General features: G+C 39.2%; 1 protein-coding gene across 2 annotated transcripts in view; it reads right to left on the bottom strand.

Moving 5' to 3' along the window:
- The window catches only part of mcc (MCC regulator of WNT signaling pathway), a 161,603-nt gene that overhangs the window by 68,957 nt on the left and 73,629 nt on the right, over nucleotides 1-19,017 (bottom strand). For both annotated transcript variants that reach the window (XM_060837473.1, XM_060837481.1), the window contains 3 exons: nucleotides 16,498-16,611; nucleotides 12,204-12,346; nucleotides 1,123-1,265 (listed from right to left, as the gene is read on the bottom strand). In XM_060837473.1, the coding sequence (XP_060693456.1) occupies nucleotides 1,123-1,265; nucleotides 12,204-12,346; nucleotides 16,498-16,611 (400 nt within the window). The remainder of the gene's footprint in view (nucleotides 1-1,122; nucleotides 1,266-12,203; nucleotides 12,347-16,497; nucleotides 16,612-19,017) is intronic.

Below are 19,017 nucleotides of genomic sequence, written 5' to 3'. Positions count from 1 at the left end.
CCTCTATGAGACCTCAACACACATACTCAGTGGTTTGAGCAATGAAGGCGAGTGTGCTAACCATCTTCTTAACCCATCTACCTGTGATACAATTTTCAAAGAATTCTGTAAGTGAACTCCTAGGTGTCTCTGTTCAATACAACAGGGCCCAACCATTAACTGCGAAAGTCCTACCCATGTTTGTTTTACCAAAAGCAATACATGACATTTATCCAAATCAAACATACAGCATCTCAGTAATTTGCTTTGGCTTAATTTTAAAATCTACCCATTTTAGAGTTCATTTTTCTTATGCTAAAGCAACGACGGCAAGAGTAGACTGGGTGGACTTCAGGAGAAATGATGAAATGGTGGTTCTTAACTACATTTTCACTCATGGTTGAGAGATTTCCAGTGGGTTTGCACTTTCATGAGGAAGCTTTTGCCACCGAAATGATCCACATTACTGAGGTAAAGAGGAGTTTAGAGAAAAAAAAAATCAGAGCAAAGGAGGAGCTATGAAAAGACAGAAACACTTGCAAAAATAGATGCAGCGCGGCCATCAAGGAATTTGACATGATGAGCCATTCAAATTTAATATTGTTTGGACAGGGGGCAATGTGGGTCGGTAATGGGCAAATGCGACTTACTGCAGAACAGATCATAGACAGATTGTTGTGGAAGACAGGAGTGCAACAGAGTGATTGAGTCTAAAAGTGACAAGAACGAATTTCAGCAGAGTGGTGGCACTGTTGCTCAGGTGCAAACATAAGTGTTGACAATGGTTAGGATACGAAGTTTTGCTCATCCAACGTGGAATACACTATAATCTGTTGTTATACGTCAGTGTACAATTTATGGAGTAATTCACAACTCTAAAAATAACTTACCGCTCAACCAATCTTTCATTCCTGACTTTATGCACTCATTATCAAAGAATCACATCTATCACATTAATAGAATAATGCAATTAAACCAATTTGTTCTTTATGCATGCTGGAAATTGTGCATTTTGTACAATTCTTCAGTATGAAAGGGACCAAAATATTAAATCTCTTAAGCAGGTAGGGGAATTGATTGCTGTTAAATCTGAAAGTGTACACAATAAGTGAAATTTAGCAATGTCTAGAATCAATATCATACCTATGTCTGCAGAGACCATCATTGACTGGTTCTCGGGCACAGAGGCAGAAGTTTGATCCTGATCTATACTTTGAGCATCATCATTTGCCTCCTGATGGCTGTGGCTAAGTTCTGAACGCAGCTCTGAACATTCATCATCTTCTCTGTAGAAGAAACAGACCTTTTAGTGCTGCATAAATATAGAGGTAGTTGTACTTGAGGTTTTTTAGCTAACTTCTCAGAACTTCAATAACTTCTTACTTCCAAAATCAACAAAAAACTAATACTTCTGAACAGAAAACACAATAACTCAAAGTGCACATTTTAGTAACCATAAAAGAACAAATTTATGCACTTAACCATATGCATTTTAGAAACTTTACAAATTAATAAATAGGCAAGGCTTTACGAGGAAAACTTCCAAGGTTTGAAGTTTCACCAAATTCTAGCTCATTGGTTCAATTTTAGAGCTTATGCATTCCATCCTTCCTGCTTGTATAACTGTGCATCAGGTCATCAGAACCCCAAATGCTAACTGCACAGGAGGGCACATCCCTCCAGTGGTTGCTTGGCTCACTCAACTGAACAATCTTCAGCACAATTAGATCAGTGCCAGCAGCACAGGATATCATTCCCGTTTTGGCCGGGTGGTGGATTCAAGAAAGTCGTCTTGGTCTATCCAGTGGTTCAGGCCTGACTTCAAAATTAAACACAGGTAGGAAAACCTCCAAGTCCAGATTATGCATCCCACATTGTGCAAGACAGTAATTCTACTACTATTCACTGGGAAGCCCACCTAAAAACATTACACGAGTCTGAAAAACACTGTTCATCACTACTGTTTGTTTTTACTCAGCCAGTTCAGTATAGAGTTTCTACTCTCCTCTTTCCAAAGTCTGTGTTACAGCCTTACATAAAATCCTTTTTCATAAAACGACAGCAACATCATTACCCTTATCTATCCCTCTTAGCTCAAACTTCCCAAGGAAATTAGTGAAACATATTTTTCCCCAAACAAATCCATACTAGATATCCTTCATTAATCATTATTACCCAAGTGACTACTGATTTTGTCCCAAACAGTTGTTTTAAGAAGTTTCCCCGCTCTAGAGGTTAAATAGACTTTGGTTACTCCTGGGAAGCATTTACATAAATCCATTACATACATAACTGGATTACAATACTTACCTCAGTGCTTGTGGGTTGCCTTTCACATTATGAGCAATATAAACAGTAATGCTGGACATATTTTCAGTGTTCCACTGGCTCATTTGCAAATTGGTTCATAATCTCTGCCATTCAGCTGGCTCACATGCAATTTAGTTTTAAACGAATTCTTCTTGCTACCATCCAAATTGTGTTTGATGTTTTTACTGAACAAATCAATCTCAAACATTTATAAATTACACGCACACATTATTGTAATCGGTTATTTAAAGGAATATGGTGAACAAAATTGGACATGTATCACTGATCCTATAAACAATCCTCATGGATTACGGCTGAGGCAGTCACTGTTCCGTCTCCTTTCTCAGTCTGACCAGTGCTTGCTCACTTTGAAGGGTGGTCAGCTACTGTATATCATGAGATTCTAGCTACCACTCCTCTCACCTTTCGTTCTCCCAAGCACCATCATTCATAAGGCTATTTCCTTGCCACCTCAGCTGTTACTGCTTTCCAACACAGCCTTGTACTGCACTGACAGTTTATTCCATATCTGAAGGTGTTTTTGCTGTCAAGTCACACAAGTGTTCTTACTGTTCATTATTTTGGAGCATTTCACGATATTTATACTCCATTCCTTCTAAAATAAAGACCAACATTCTGTAGACTTTCTCTATTACTTGTTAACTTGAAGTTTAGCTTTTTGTGATTCATGCATAAGGACTCCCAAATTGTTCTGTGCTGCCAGTTTATCTGCTGTCTTTCTCATTTTAAATGATATTCATCTTTTGCATTATTTCTGCAAAAGTGCAAAGCATCTTGTTTTCCCACATGATATTCCATTTGCCAAATTTTCACCCACTCAACCTGCCTATATCCCTCTTCATGCTCTTGGTGTCATCTTCACCACTTGTCTTCCCACCTATTTTTGTCATCTGCAATCATATTTTTTATATATATTTTATTCACAAGTTGCTAATCTGAGCAGGAAAGGTTTAGAGGTATTTGGCCAAGGGCTGGCAAATGGGACTAGATTAATTTAGGATATTTGGTCAGCATGGACGAATAAGTCTGAAGGGTCTGTTTTCATGCTGTACGTCTCTGACTCGATGCCTCTATATACTTTAAACAATTGTGGCTCACGCACTGATTCCTATGTTACACCACTAATTACAGGTTCCCGTCTCCTTAGTCCAATTCTGTCTTCCATTGGCTAGTCAATCCTCTATCCATGCTAATATAGTGCTTCCAGCATCATGTGCTCTTATCTTATTAAGTAGTTGAATGAGTGGTACTTAATAAAATTCTTTCTGGAAATAAACACATTATATCTCTACTTATTACATCAAAGATTTCAAACAAAATTGTCAGGCATGATTTCACTTTCATGTACCTGTTCTGGTTCTGCCCCAATTATACTATGTATGTAAATACTCTGCTATTATATCCATTATATAAACTAACATTTTCCCAATGACCCACACTCCACTAATTGACCTGGAGCTGTCTGTGGGAATGACTGAGGATTGTAGATCACCCAGGATCACACTGACTGGCAGAGCAGTCTTAATGGGAGACAGAGAGGACTGCAGATGCTAGAGATCAGAGTTGAGTGGTGTTGTTGGAAAAGCAAAACAGTTCAGGCAGCATCCAAGCAGGAAAATTGACGTTTCGGGCCAGAGCCCTCCAGCAGGAATGCAGCAGACTTGATGGCCTAGTTCTGCATGCATGTCTTACAGTCTGAAGAAGTAGCTGGTATTTATTGCATCAGTCTGAAACTAGGAAAGAAACTTGTGAAATACTGACAACTATTTTGAAAGTGTTAAGTATTGGGCATTTGGAGATGCCAATAGTTTATGAACAACATAACAGGAGCAAACAGTAAGACAAAGCCTACAACAAATTAACTTCTGTAACGGACCATCAAGAATATTTGATTACCAACAAAATAATAATTATGGATCAATCATTCGGAGAAAATCCTAACCTGCCAAATTTCTTCGATACCTCAAACCAAATGGCACCCCACGATTGTAGAAAACCCCATGATGTGATGCGCTTCCAATTAAATGCATTAGGGAATTCAATTCAGATAGGTGCAGTATTTGGACAGGACAAACAAGGCAAAGGAATACATGGTACACTGGAGGACCCTGGGAAGCACCAAGGAACAGAGGAATCGAGGTGGGCATGCCCACTAATCCCTTAATGTAACAGGACAGTTAAGTAAAGTGGCTCAGAAGGCAAATGGATTCTTGCCTTTATTCGCCAAGTGGGGAGGTGATGCTGGAAATGTATGAAATGATGGTTAGGGAACAGCTAGAGTATTGCGGGCAGTTCAGGAATCAACTTTATAAGAAAGGCGTGATTACAATGGAGGGGATGCAGGGACATTGACGAGGATGCTGCCGAAACTGGAGAATTTTAGAATATGAAGAGAGATTAGATAAACTGGGGTTGCTTTCCTCAGAACATAAAAGACTAAGGGGGGGGGGGGGGGGGGGCTCATGATTGAGATGCATAAAATTATAAAGGGGCATAGACATGGTAGATAAAAATAAATCTTTTCCCTTGGTGGAGAGATTAATGATCGAAGACCATTTAAGGATTCAAAGTAGGACAGGTTTACAGGGAATGACAGGAAAAATGTTTTCAACCCGGGGTAATGGGTATCTGCAATTACTGCCTACAAGGGTGGCAGACGCAGAATCCCTCATAACATTTAAGATAGATTTAGATGTACACTTGCAATGTCAAGGTATACAAGGCGATGGGTGAAGTGTTGGAAAATGGGAATGGAATAGTGAGGTGATTGTTCTTGACCAGTGCAGACTCGATGGGCCAAAAGGCTTTTTACTACCCTCGACCTCTGACCTTATACATTCTACATGAAAAATTATTAACCAAATTCAAAAATGTGGGAGATTTATGACAATCCTTCATGATAAGCAAGGGCAGAAAATTATTTGTCATTAGCAAAGTTATGTTAGTGCCCAATTGGTGAATCAAGTGGAATAAACACAGAACTGTGGATGCTGGAAATCTGAAACAAAAACATTGTGCTGGAGAAACAAAAGCATCTGCACTGAGAAAACAGTTAATATTGTGAGTCAAAAAGTGTGGTGCTGGAAAAGCACAGCTGGTCAGGCATCATCCGAGGAGCAGGTCAGTCAACATTGAGCATAAGCTCTTCATCAGGAATACTGAGTGTTCAGTGACCTTTCATCAGACCTGAAGACATCTGGAAAAAGAGTGGATGATGATTTGGGGTTAGTATGTGGTTGGATAGGGGCAGAAGAATCAAGCGGACGGAGTCAACAGCCAGAAAGAGTGAGAAAAAAAGACAGGAACAGGCAAACAAAGAGATGCAGATGATCAGCCGAGACAGTGATAATAGTTAGTTAAACTCAATGTTGAATCCTGAAGGCTATAAGATACCTGGCTGGAAAATGAGATGTTGTTCCTTCAGCTTGTGCTGAGCTTTGCTGGAGCATTGTAGTAGACATGAGACAGAAATGTTGACATGGGAACATGTTAGCATTTTGCCAGAGCAGGCAAGAAGTAGTTCAGGGTCATTTTATGGACAGAGTGTACATGTTTGACGAAGAGGTCACCAATTCTACATTTAATCTCCCCAACGTAGAGGAGATATGGTGAACAGCAAATACAATAGACTAGATTGAATGAAGTGCAGGTAAGTTGTTGCTTCCCCTGGAATGTATCTGGGCTTTGGATAGTGAGGAAGGGAGGTGGTAAACCACAAACCTCCTCGGTCTGGTTGAGCTTGCCCTCATTTTGAAGAGCGTCTCTTTTAGCTTCTCTCACTTTCTTCAGTAAGATGCAGCTACAGGCATGTGCATGGCCCACAGCTATGTCTCTCTCTTTGTGGATGATATGGAACATCCCTTATTCCATACGTACTTGGATCCCTACTCAACTCTTTATCTGGTACATCAAAGACATAATGGGTGCTTCTTGCGTCTTTTGTTTGGAATTGGACAAAAAACTATCTACAGCAAACTTTGTTTCAACTGGTACCTTATGATAAATCGGCAAAAATTATGTACCTCAACTTCTAGACGTTTACTGTACTATTGATCTCCAAGTAGTCAGTTGAGGGTGTAAGTGAGAAAGCTCTCTATCAGTGAGTTTTATTTAAGGCAAAGTTTTATGATTTGTGCTGTAAATAATGTAATGCAGGGGGTATACACATCACTGCTTTATGTTTCTATTTCTTAGTGTGTGTTTTTACACAGATTGCATAAAATATTTGATCGACCAATACCTAGTCTCATAGGCGCTGGTTAGTAAAGCATTTGCTGTACTTTGCTTCCAATTTCCATCCTGCTCTCATCTTCACCTGGTCATTTCCAATTCTAGGGATATGCTGACCACAGATATCCATTATAAATCTACCAACTGCCACAGTTACCTTGACTATATACCCTCATACCCTGCTTCCTGTAAGGACTCCACCCTGTGCTCCCAGTTTCTTCATCTCTGTCACATCTGTTCTGATAATACCACCTTTTGCACGAGGGCCAGAGAAATGTTAATCTTTTCCTCAACAGATGATTTCCCCACCTTCGCATTTACCAGGGCCCTCAGTCACGTCCAATCAATTTCCTGCATTTCTGCCCTCACCCTCTCTGTCGACTCCCAAAACAATGATAGGGCCTCACTTTTTACCCATCATTCGCCACATTCAAATGATCATAAGCTGGCATTTCTGCCATCGCCAGCAGAACACTACTATCAGGCATCTTTCTCTCCCCTCCCTTGTCAGCATTTTTCATGGCCATTTCTTTCCGGTTCCATTCTTCCTCTTCTTCCAAAACCTTCCCACATTTCCAGACCATTCCCATGCAATCTCAGAAGGTGTAACACTTGCCCATTTAACTCCACACTATTCTAGATACCAGACACATGTTCTAGGTGCAACATTGATTTACCTGCACTTCATTCAATCTAGTCTATTGTATTAAAAGCTCACAATCCTCTACACTGGGGAGAGGAAACACAGACCAGGCAACCAATTTTCGCCAAACACATGTACTTGAGCCAAAAAAAATCACAAGCTTCCAATTGCCTACCGTGGCAACACACTTACCATGCCAAAATCTCAGTCTCAGGCCTACTACGGTGCTCCAATGCGTAACACAAGCTGGACAAAATAACACTTGATTCCTTCTGCTTAGCCAACCTATTTTCAAACATTTACACTTCTTGTCAGCACATCACCTAGCTATTATTTCTCTCTTGATCAAGAGCAATCTATTTGTTCATCCTATCCCTTTTCACTCACTCTGGGCACACTCTCTCTGTGCTAGATTCCAATACCACCTCCCCAACCACACCTAATCATCAGCATAAATCCCAGTTCCAACAAAGACTCACCAAACTTAAAATGTTAACAGTTTCTTCCCTATAGATGCTACCAGACTTTGTGTCTCCTCAGCACACGGTTTTTATGAGAAAAGAAAGAAGCATCGATTGAGATGCTCCAGAACTTGGGTGGAGCATCATGGGTTCTAATCTTTGGAAATGACTTTCAGGCCACAATGTTATCAAGAAGAATCCAGGAGAAATCTGAAACTGGGGATTTGAATGCCCTGCTAATTCGTAATTGCACTTTAATAGTCTGTTGCAAACACTGGCTGACCAAATTGACTGCCTGATTGGTGGGCAGGAACCTAAACTGGCTTTGCAATTGCAGTGGGAATGCAGGTATGGTCAGAACAAAACACTTCAGCCCACAATCAAGCCTACCTTTCGCAAAAGGATCAACCCACCCGTGACCCCTGCCCAATATGGGTTGAAATAAGTTTGCTGCAGAAATGTACATTCATACATACAAGTGGCTTAAAATTAGGAAGTGCAATTGAAATGGAAGAACCAGCACAGAAATTACAGTGAGGAGGGTAAAAGTTAAGTAGACAGAAAAATGTTGACTAAATTTAGTACAAATGTAAAGCACAACACAAAGATGTAAATGTATTCTTCACGAATAATCATAAAAGAAACTGGAGTGTGTGGGATCTTGCAAAATGTCCAACCAATGAGAAGTCCTAAAGTTTATTTTTATATTTTTGAGTTCTGGTTGGAGTATGCTGCAAGGAAGTTTCTGTGCATGAATCTTTAGTTAAAATTTCCACTGAGATCAATAATTTTAAAAATAAGATTCCAATTTTTCGCTACTGACTGGAAGAATAGTAGTAAGATTTCACATTATAAAGCAATTACCATAACAATTGGCTAAAAAAACACTACCAACTTAAGACTTTAGGTGGAATTTTTCCAGTCTTGAAATGACATTGGCAAAGGAAAGGAAGTTGGCAGAATATGGTGAAAATGAAGAGATTCGTAAGGTTGAGAAAATAAAATTTGCCCATAAAGGTTTCAACAGCTCACTAGTAAGCAGCAAGAGCTCTTTTTGATTACGTCAGAGCCAGTCACACCTCAGAGCTCACCGCCTCATTTTATTGGACTTTTAATACTTACGCTTACTTCAATGCTCAAGCGTCACTGTTTTGCCTTGCCTTTTTGCATAGTTAGAAGACAGGGCAGCCTGTCTTGCTTGCTAACTGAATAATGAAGGAAGTGGACATATGTCACACCATGCTAACTCATGGTCAAACCTACAGCGTGCTGGCAACTTACAAAGCAAACATATAATATTAGGCTTCAACGAAGAGCCATATCTGAAAGCCTAAGGAGTGTAGTCCTTAGCCAAGTAAAGAGGGACTATGGAGAATCATCAAGGGCTTCATCCAATGTCAGTCCATGGTTTGGCCACAAATCAGTCCTACCAGTCTAGTGCATCCAGCCCAGGGATTACAAATACATCAATCGAGGAGCTGCACAGAAATAAATCAAGAAAGGTTAGGAGAGGTGACCCAAGTGAGTGAATAGAAAGGCAAAAGGCAGGTAGGGCTAGTAATTTTGCTTTTGGGTAATTCTGTTGAGAGAACCATCAAGGGAAGATACTGCATGCAATTATGAAAATTGTAGATCATGAGCTTTGATGGGAGATGGGTGAAGTAGTAGAGCTAGAATGAGTGCGAAGTAGCAGTAAGCAATTACCTTTGTGGGATGCAGAAGGTCTTTAGCCTTCTTACAACATCATTGCATGTTTTTATGAACACCACACTGATTTGGATGGCTACTTCAAACCAGGCAGGCAGCATCTGGTCTCCCCTGGCAGTCCAAAGAAAGAGGATTGCCCTCTTTCGCATCATGCCATCCCTTAGGACCTCCGGGTCCCTTTTTACAAAGCACCAACTTGCCTCGCTCACATTCATGTAATTTGGAATTGCCCAGCATCACACCAAGAATGGCAGTTCTTCACATGCAGTGTTTGAAACGTGGAGCAACTGGGGTTTAAGCATGGTTGCCACAGCATGAATGCCTGTCCCCAGTAAGCACTGCTGAGTGCAAATACTGTACAAGAACAGTGTTACACAGTTGGTTGCATAATTAACATGAAGTATAGTGCAGAATTAGAGTCATAGAGACGTACAGCACAGAAAAAGACCCTTCGGTCCAACTCGTCAATGCCAACCAGATACCTTCAATTTCTAGTCCCATTTGCCAGCATTTGGCCCAGCATTTGAACACTTCCTAATCATATACCCATCCAGATACCTTTTAAAATGTTCTAATTATACCAGTCTCCTGCACTTCCTCTGGCAACTTATTCCATACACGTATCATCCTCTATATGAAAAAGTTGCCATTTAGGTCCCTTTCATTGCATAAGGAAAAGTTGCCAGGGCTATGGATAAAATCCTTCCTCTCAAAAATTACATTTAGTAAAAACATGGGAAAATTGTTATGGACCAGGCCAGACCCCCTCAAAACATTTCAAGGCAACCCAGACCCTAACTTTTCCAGTTGTGTTAAGTGAATATTCCAGGAGTATTGCAGTTGGCCCAACCACTCAGTTTTAAACAGAACAGAATTTATTTGCACATGAACAAAAGAAAACTGAATTTAGAATAACATAACTATTTGAAATCCCAACCATCAGGAAAACACAACTTAATGATGCATTTCTAAATACTTGCAACATACCCATAAAAACCCACTTGGCAAAAAAAAAGGTAAAATCGAAGACAGGTTCTTGCAGGAGAGATGTATAGAGAGGTGGCATGGAACTGCTTCTTTGGGTCCCAGCTTCGCTGGGTTCCCAGCTAAAACTTGACCAGCAGCTGCAAGACAAAACAGCTTGCTAACATCAAACCCTGAATAGAGAGAACTGGTCACTCCTGTTTCATTGTACAAGTGTTTTAAAAGAAAGACTTAAAAGCTTTCCCAAGTAGATATTTCCAGTCATAACAAAACCTTCACCTTTATGACTCCCCTTTTGAAAAAAAAACCAAGGGCAACATAACCTTGTTAAAGGAGAGCATCGTCACAAAATTCAGAGAGATTTTTCCCCTTTAATACTCATCACCCACACAACACTTCATAGAACTATAGTCCTTTTCAGAAACAATCCGCAGGTTTTGCCAACTTCACACAGGTTTCTCAACCAGCTTTTTGCCAAATTCTAACTTTGAGCAAGTCTGCAGATGCCTTCCTCACTTTTTGGAGACTTAAATCCACCACCAGTAAAGCCTGCTAGATAATTCTTTTCTCCAGCCATGTCAAGTCAAATCTTCCAGGATCTTTAGGTAGCTACAAGATGCATCTCTCATTTACAGACTGCCTTCCTGAATCCAGCTCCGATAACTCTCAAAGTCAAAGAGCTTTCGGTTTCTGCTGACTACACAGAAATTACTGCCTGACTGCGATATTCACTGAGTTCAGCATCTCTATAATTTGATCTCAAACTTGGCTTTCTCTTCCCCGTGGCAACAAGAAACTAAGTTTGGTGTAAGGTTAGTTAGCTATCATTTATCCCAACTCCCTTTTATCCTTAAAGAAAATGCTTAGTTTGAAGCACATCTGCTGATAACAAGTACCTTCATTTTACTGACTTTGGGAGACTCAATCTATTCATTGAAAATTTAGACCCCACTGCCATTGTTTTCAAGCATAATTACCTTGTTTCTTTCTTCCAGTAAAATAATAACAGTCCTTGATCTTTAACAATCAAAATATCTTGGTGTCTAAGGAAGGGACACTCAACCCGAATCATGAACTCTGATTTCTGTCCACCGATGTTGTCAGACTTGCTAAGCCTTTCCAGCACAGACAACTGACCAAATAGCTTCTTCCAGTGCTTTAACCTTTCTTCAATTTTTATGTCAAATAGTGTTGCCATGATTAACACAAGGGTTCATGAAATCTGACAGAACTGAGGATTTTATCCTGCACAACTTGAATACTTTACAGGGCCTTGATTCCCTGCGGGCAATGTTATTTGCGAACATGATGTAATGAGCGACTACATGAACATTTGGCAGTGGAATCAATGATATCCAGACTTTACCCAAGGTACTGGTCTACCAGTAAGTCAAAAAACCTTGCCTAGCTATATAAGAACACAATTCATAAACTCAACATACAGCCGTATATCCTGCTGCGTGGGTTTCCTCCGGGTGCTCCGGTTTTCTCCCACAGTCCAAAAACGTGCACGTTAGGTGAATTGGCCATGCTAAATTGCCCGTAATGTTAGGTGAAGGGGTCAATGTAGAGGGATGGGTCTGGGTGGGTTGCTCTTCAGAGGGTCGGTGTGGACTTGTTGGGCCGAAGGGCCTGTTTCCACACTGTAAGTAATCTAAGCTAAGAGGAATGGGGTTAAAAAAAAAGTTAACATCTCAGAATCCAGGTACCAGAAATAACAAAGCTTTACTTTCAAAGCATCAAACACCCAGAACGTGAATAATCCATGAGCAATCTCAGCAGAAGCAAACAATAAACTCAGCCTCAATACAAGATGAAATTTGACAACATTCATGTATTTTACACTGTATTCAAAATGCGCACCTCACCTTATTGTTGTTCCCTGAAGCCTGTCAATTTTCTTATTTAATTCTGCAATTATACTGTGAAGCTCAGTGATACGTTCTTCATAGCGCAGAGTTGCCCTTTCCTGAGTTTCTTCATGCTCCCTCATTAGATGAGACTGTTCACACTGAAAAGAAAATTAACATAGTAGAGAGAACTTAGAATAAAATGATCATTTTCTCATCTAAAAGCAGAAGATGTTAGCAACATTCACTAGGAAAGGAAACATCTATGAAGAAAGAATCACAATTAATATTGCAAGTGTAATTTTGCATCAGAATTGAGAAAAGATTAGAAATGCAAGTGAAAGATGGTGGTTGGAAAGGAAGGTCTATGAAAGGAGAACAAGTGAGATTAAACAAAGGGCGCCATGATACAAAATTAAAGGCAGTGGTAACAGGACAAGAAATAAAAGTCTCAAAGACGTGTGATTGGCAAGCTAGCTGCTGTCAACATGCAGAGTACAGGAAATGAGACACATGTGAGAAAGACTAACTTGAGAAAGCAAAAAAAGTCAAAATCAGGAGTTATGCTTAGGAGAGAGATTATGATCTAAACTTTTTGATTTCAGAAGGCTGTAAAGTGCATGGATGAAAGATGCGGAGCAGTTTCTTAAGCTTGCGTTTAACTTCTTTGGAATACAGTTGGTCAAGGACAGAAAGGAAGTGGAGAATTAAAACACATGGAACTGTAAGGCTCAGGATTATGCTTGCAGACTGAATAACTGTTTTCTAAAAAGTAACTCAGTGTGCACTGAGTCATCCCAATGAAGGAGACCACATCATAAACAGTGAATACAGTATATTAAACTGCTGTATCACTTGGAAGGAATGTTTGGGATCTGAGGCAGTGAAGAGGGAGGAGGCAAAATGGCAGACCTTGCATTTCCTGCACTTACATGGAGAGATGCAGAGGGAAGAAGGGAGTGTTGAGAGAATTCAAAGTTTGCAGATGGCACAAAACTTGAAGAAATTGTAAATTGTCAGGAGCAGTATATGAGTAAAGAGTATATAGTCTACAGGGTGTCTTAGACAGGCACTCTCACATTTATCAAGCATCTGGATGGGTGCTTAAAATGTCAGGGCATAGGCATCATCTGAAAAAGTATGATAGAAATGGATAAATTAAAAGAAAGGAAGCATTTGATGAAGCTCTGGGAGTCAAAAGACTTGTACTGAATATTAGTCTATAATTTGTCCTCAGAAATGGAGACAGAAGAACTATAGGAAGGGAAGTCTGGGATGGACTATGTAAAGTGGAGAGTTAAATGGAAACTGAAAAGCAATGAAGAAATTGTCAAGTTGAGGGCAGCAACACAACTGTACTAAATAATTTATTGAACAAAGAGGTACATGAGGGAACCTGAGTAACACTGCAACAAAACATACCACATAAATTAATCAAAAGGGTAATCACATGCAGGACTTGTGTGATTTTTCAAAGGAGGTAGGTGGAATTGAAAACATTGTTGTTCAATGTGAAAAACAAGTTTAAATCAGGCAGAAGTGGCATCGGTGGATGGAGTTTGGTTGGGCCTCAGCTCACAATTGGCTGCGGGAAAATTACATAAATTTGATTTGATCTATTAATTATAGAATTGCTGAGCTTTATTAATAATGCTGTGCGCCCAATGTTAAACATGCATGCATGCCTGTGTTCTACTGTACCTTCATGAGGTTGGTATCTAACCTGTAATGCCTAATGAAAACAAGGTTGCTCTGCAGGATTGATGGTCGTGGTAATGAAAGATATGCTGGGCCATAAGTTTGCAAATTTTGGTTTAATATAATTTTTCTTCTGCCCACAATATCTCAAAAGTCCAATTTTGAGATGCTAGATATTTTCTGAATCTATTCCATTTAACAATGTCATACAATAAAATCTGCCTTCTGCATGAGGGGGCTGTTTTTCTTTTTTTGTAAGGGGATTCCATCTCTAGGAGTTTCTCCCTGTGGAAGGCATTCTATACTCAGAAATCTATCCTCAAACGTCACAAAACATGGAGAAACACAGCAGCAAACTTGGTTGAATAGAAAATCCATCTCTTTAAAAATCTGAACGAGAGCACACCTCCCTCAGCTTATATGTGAAACCTAATATTCTGTCATATGTACCATGTTATATTGCTGGAAGCTGCTTGTGCTGTAATTAAAAACTCAAATTGTTATCATGGGTATGGATACTACTGCATGAAGGACATCACAGCATTCCATCAATTGCTCTTGAACACATAGCACAAATTTGTTTTTCTCTCAGGGTAACAATTTCCTCTCCCACCAGTCATTCCCACTGCACTTGCTGTCAACTGTAGCTAGCCAAACTTAACACCAACAGCCCATTGCACTTGCAGTTTCCTCACTGAGCTTCAGCTGCTTTCTATTACCAATGCTAAACTCACTGGACAGGAGAGGAGTGGGACCAAGCAAATGCACAAGCGTGGTTAGTTTATATCTTTATGTATGTCATCACTGAAGTTATAAATTTAGATAGGAATGCACACTTTCTAGCAGTTATTTTTGCATTGTCAGAAAGATGATCTGGATCTGATGGCAAATATGGTACCGCTGCAGTTTACCGCCCTGGCCTCCTATTTCTTGTTCCTCTACATGTCCTTGCTGCTCAGAAGAGACACTCAAACAAGAAATATATTTTCTATGAGCTTTCAGATTTACTGATTCTAAAATCGCCCGCTATTAACACAGATAGCATTCACTCCTTCTATTGCTAATGTACAGTGATAGTGGCATGTACCATAAACAAGATACCTTGACAATTTGCTGCAATGTTTCTTTGACAGCATTTTGCAAACTAACAACTTCTACCACCTATAAAAGTTTAAGGACAGCTAATGTATGGAAAAACCTGCAAGTTCTCCATCAAGCTGAACACCAGACTAACTTGGAACCATGCGGTCATTTTTCCTTTTGTAACGCCATTAACATTGTACCTGCATAACAGTCACTGATGCAGTATAATAAAGCACCACACCACTACTTCTGCAAGGGCAATTAGCAATGGGCAAAAATTCTGGCCGTACCAGTGAAACTGGTTTCAAGAACGAAGAAGATAAATGCCCAGGAATCAAAGGCACCCTGAACCATGGGGAAGCCTGCATACCCTTGTATTTACGCCATCTTTTTCTCTCTGGCAAAGCAGACTCTAATCAAAATACCTGTCTGTACGTGGAGAAATATATGCTGCATTGTAATGCAAACTAAGATGTTGCTCATATCTCCAATCTAGAAGGAAACAGTACTTCACAAATTTAGAGTTGCTGTCCTTATCATCCACTGAAATGCAGTTGTTGGAAGGTTTTAATCAGAAGATGTTTCGGCATTGACCATAGCAGAAGTCGAAGTAAACTGCTCCCTTCAAGACCCTTAACGGAAATGACTTGCGGAGAACCCTTCCTTTCTTCCTTTTTCTCCCTCCTTCACCCTTGGAATAGATCTTCTCTTTATGCTCCCAATGAAGTTAATTCAACAGGAATGACCTACCAGGCCATCTCTGGAAGTAACTTATTTCAGTACTAGTTTCCAACAGAAGTTTTTAAACTGAACTTCAGGAACTTTCAGTGAGGGCAAGTTTAGAAAAGTTTCAAAAACATCAATAATTTTAACCAGCAAAAGAAAATCAACACAGTTAAAAATCCTTTTTGAGATAATACAAGTGGGGAAAGTTATTCATCCATTAAACATTGCATTGATCCATTTAAGTTCTAGACAGGCAAGAGGTTGAAATGTGGCAGTTAATGCTGATTCATTAAAGTCATAAACTGCCCAATAGTCATACTGCAGGCAATCGTTGGATGCACACAAACTTCTTTAACCAACAGAACATCTGACATAACTGCTATTAAAAAGGGCATTTTAGAGCCATTTTTCAACACAGATATTGTCATGCTTTAAAAACTGTACTTCAGTACCCAATTCTTCCACCTTCATATTACATTTTACCAATATTATACACATCTGCACGTTCAAAACCATTTATGAAGATTAAATCATATTCTATTTAAACCAGATTATCTAGACAGAATTTTCTGAAATTAAAACTGACCGCATGTAATTTTATATTGATGATATAAATTTCAGCAGAGATGGCATAATCTATACCTTGCAAAACCATTTCATGAATCAAGTTTTAAATTAATCATTGCAGAAAAGCTGAATATCTTGCCATTATATGCATGGTTATCCCCATAATCAGTTTTAACAAACTCAGTTGTTCTAAATAATAACCAATGTTACAGCATATAATTTTTTGTCTTTCATTTACCTGAGATTTTGCCAACTTCTTTTCTAACAAGTCCCTCTCCCGTTCTGTATGCTGCAGTCTTTTATTGAGATCCACTATGTCTGTTTTTAATGATGCTAGGGCTGCTAAATGTAACTGGTGAAGAAAGCAAAGTAGAATTAATTAAGGATTCAAATTACGAGATATATGATTCTGCTCAAAGTGATATGTTTTTCATAGCTGTAAATTAAGAGCAGCTGTTCACTAGTACATATTCTTCCACTGCATATCATCCGATAGCTCTTCTCTTTGTGTAATGTCCTTGTGGACCAAAAGTTTCTGATCACTTTGGGGGAAGGAGAGAAGGCAGGCCTAAGAACTACCCAGTTGGAATGGGATCCAACCCATAGTACTGCAACTACTGCACTACACTCTAACCATCTGGTCAAATAACTAGGTCCTAGAATATTGTTGTGGTGCTTAAAACGTTGGTTCAATAAATTGTATTTTGACTACAGGGAGACAGGTATTTGGCTTCAGGGTTACTACCAAATCGGAGCCAGGCAATATCGCGGTTGACTACTATGCTTATCAACAAAAGATAGTGATTATTTATTATATTGGTAGGTCTTGTCCAGAATACCTCAAATATTTTAATTGGGTAAAACTATTGGATAAAGTTGGATAAAGTGAAACAAATAAAAAAAGATTTTGCTTAAAGTTAAAAATATGCATTTGGTCTCTAAACAAATTACCAAAAGATAAAAATTACTTTAGCACCTGATAACTGGAGAGAGCAGTGGAGGCTAGGTCACTAAGTACATGCAAAATTGAGTCAGCCAGATTTTTGATCAACAAGAGAAACAAAAGATTTGGGAGGGCCAGACAGGAAAATAGTCAGTCATAACTTTATTTTAAAAAGCTGCATGATTGAGGAGCCAAATGGCCTTCACCTGCTTCCATTCCATACTTTCTAATGTTTAAAAACTGAATGCAATAGTGAGCAGAATTTTGAACTGACAAACTGCACCATATGATTTTTTAAAATCAGCTTAATGCGATCATTCTGACATTTTTTTTGTTTCCCAAGAACATAAACAAAGCTTCAACATTGCAAGCAGCTCAGGACACTTCCTTTCCAGAAAAAACTTTTGAACTATTACTTTTTTCCTAACCTTCAGCAAACTATTTTAAATTAAAAATTAACTGATTTAAACATTAAACATAGAATTGCGTATTCTCTGTACTATATTTGCTCTCAGGATGCAAATCACATTCATTGCTCAACACTAACTGGCCAAAGAAACTGGGGTGGACAATTTTCAACCTGCTGCAGGCCTTGCTCTGATAGAATTATGTCCATAGGAATTCCAGAATTTTAATCCAACAGACAATAAGTTCCTATTTTAAGTTGTTCCAATTTAATGTCAGTTTATAGGGGCAACATTCATGCTTAGCATTGAGAGTTCCATTTAAATTACATTTGGGACTGATGTTGAGTTTCAGGACCCAAATCAGCACCATTTTTTTCAGTGGTCTCTCTTATTCACAGACCCAACCCTTCCATCTCACTAACTCTCCCAGTTGTTTCCAGCATTCTCTCTCATTGACTGAAGGAGGAAACAACAAACAGTTTTTAAAAAAGGGAACAGAAGGTACAGTGAGCAGGTTAGAAATGATGGGAGGGTCAGATGTAGGAAAGGTTAGCAGGCATGGGTAAGGTCAGTGAGTGGGGGTCAGGGAACAGGATATATAGTCATCATATATAGCTGACTGGAAGACCCAGATAATCTTCTATGGATGAGGATTCAAATCTCACCATGGCAGATGGTGGCATTTGAATTCAATGAAAAGCAATTCTGGAATTAAGAGACTAATGATGACCATTGCCGGTTGTCAGAAAAATCCATCTGTTCACTAATGTCCATTCGGGAACAAAACTTCATCCTTTCTGGTCTGGCCTACACGTGATTCCAGACCCACAGCAAATGTGGTTGACTCACAACTGCACTCTGGGTAATTAGGGATGGGCCATAAATGCTAGCCTGGACAGTAATGCCCACATCCTGTGAATGAATAAACAAAGAGCAGTCCAGAGACCAAAGGGCTCAGGAACTGAGAGAGGTAATAAGCTAGATGATTGGGGTACAACAAAGGCATTCGAAAAAAAGAGACACCAGAAGCGTATACAAATTGTCAGAATATTTCTTTTAAACTTTCAGTCTTATTGCAAAAGCTTGTTTATCTACAAATATAGGAATTTAGTAAAATTTTACATTTTACAAGATATGGTTTTTTCATCTAATGAGAAAGCTCATATGGATCCTAACAAAAGCTAGTTGCTATTAATTACACTAGCTGTAATAGGAAATTCTTATTCACTTCACATTTCATTTAAAGTTGCATCTTTCAGGAACTACAATGTTAAACAAGGACTTGCAATACTGTACTTGGAAGAAAAATATACGCACAAAGTAAAATCACGAAGATACAGAAACACAGAAACAAAAAACAAATAGCTGGAAGTACTCATCAGGTCTGTAAGCACCTGTGGAGAGATAG

This window comes from Hemiscyllium ocellatum, chromosome 2 (genome assembly GCF_020745735.1).
Source record: "Hemiscyllium ocellatum isolate sHemOce1 chromosome 2, sHemOce1.pat.X.cur, whole genome shotgun sequence".
NCBI lineage: Eukaryota > Metazoa > Chordata > Chondrichthyes > Orectolobiformes > Hemiscylliidae > Hemiscyllium > Hemiscyllium ocellatum.
This window is presented reverse-complemented; position numbering and strand designations above follow the sequence as displayed.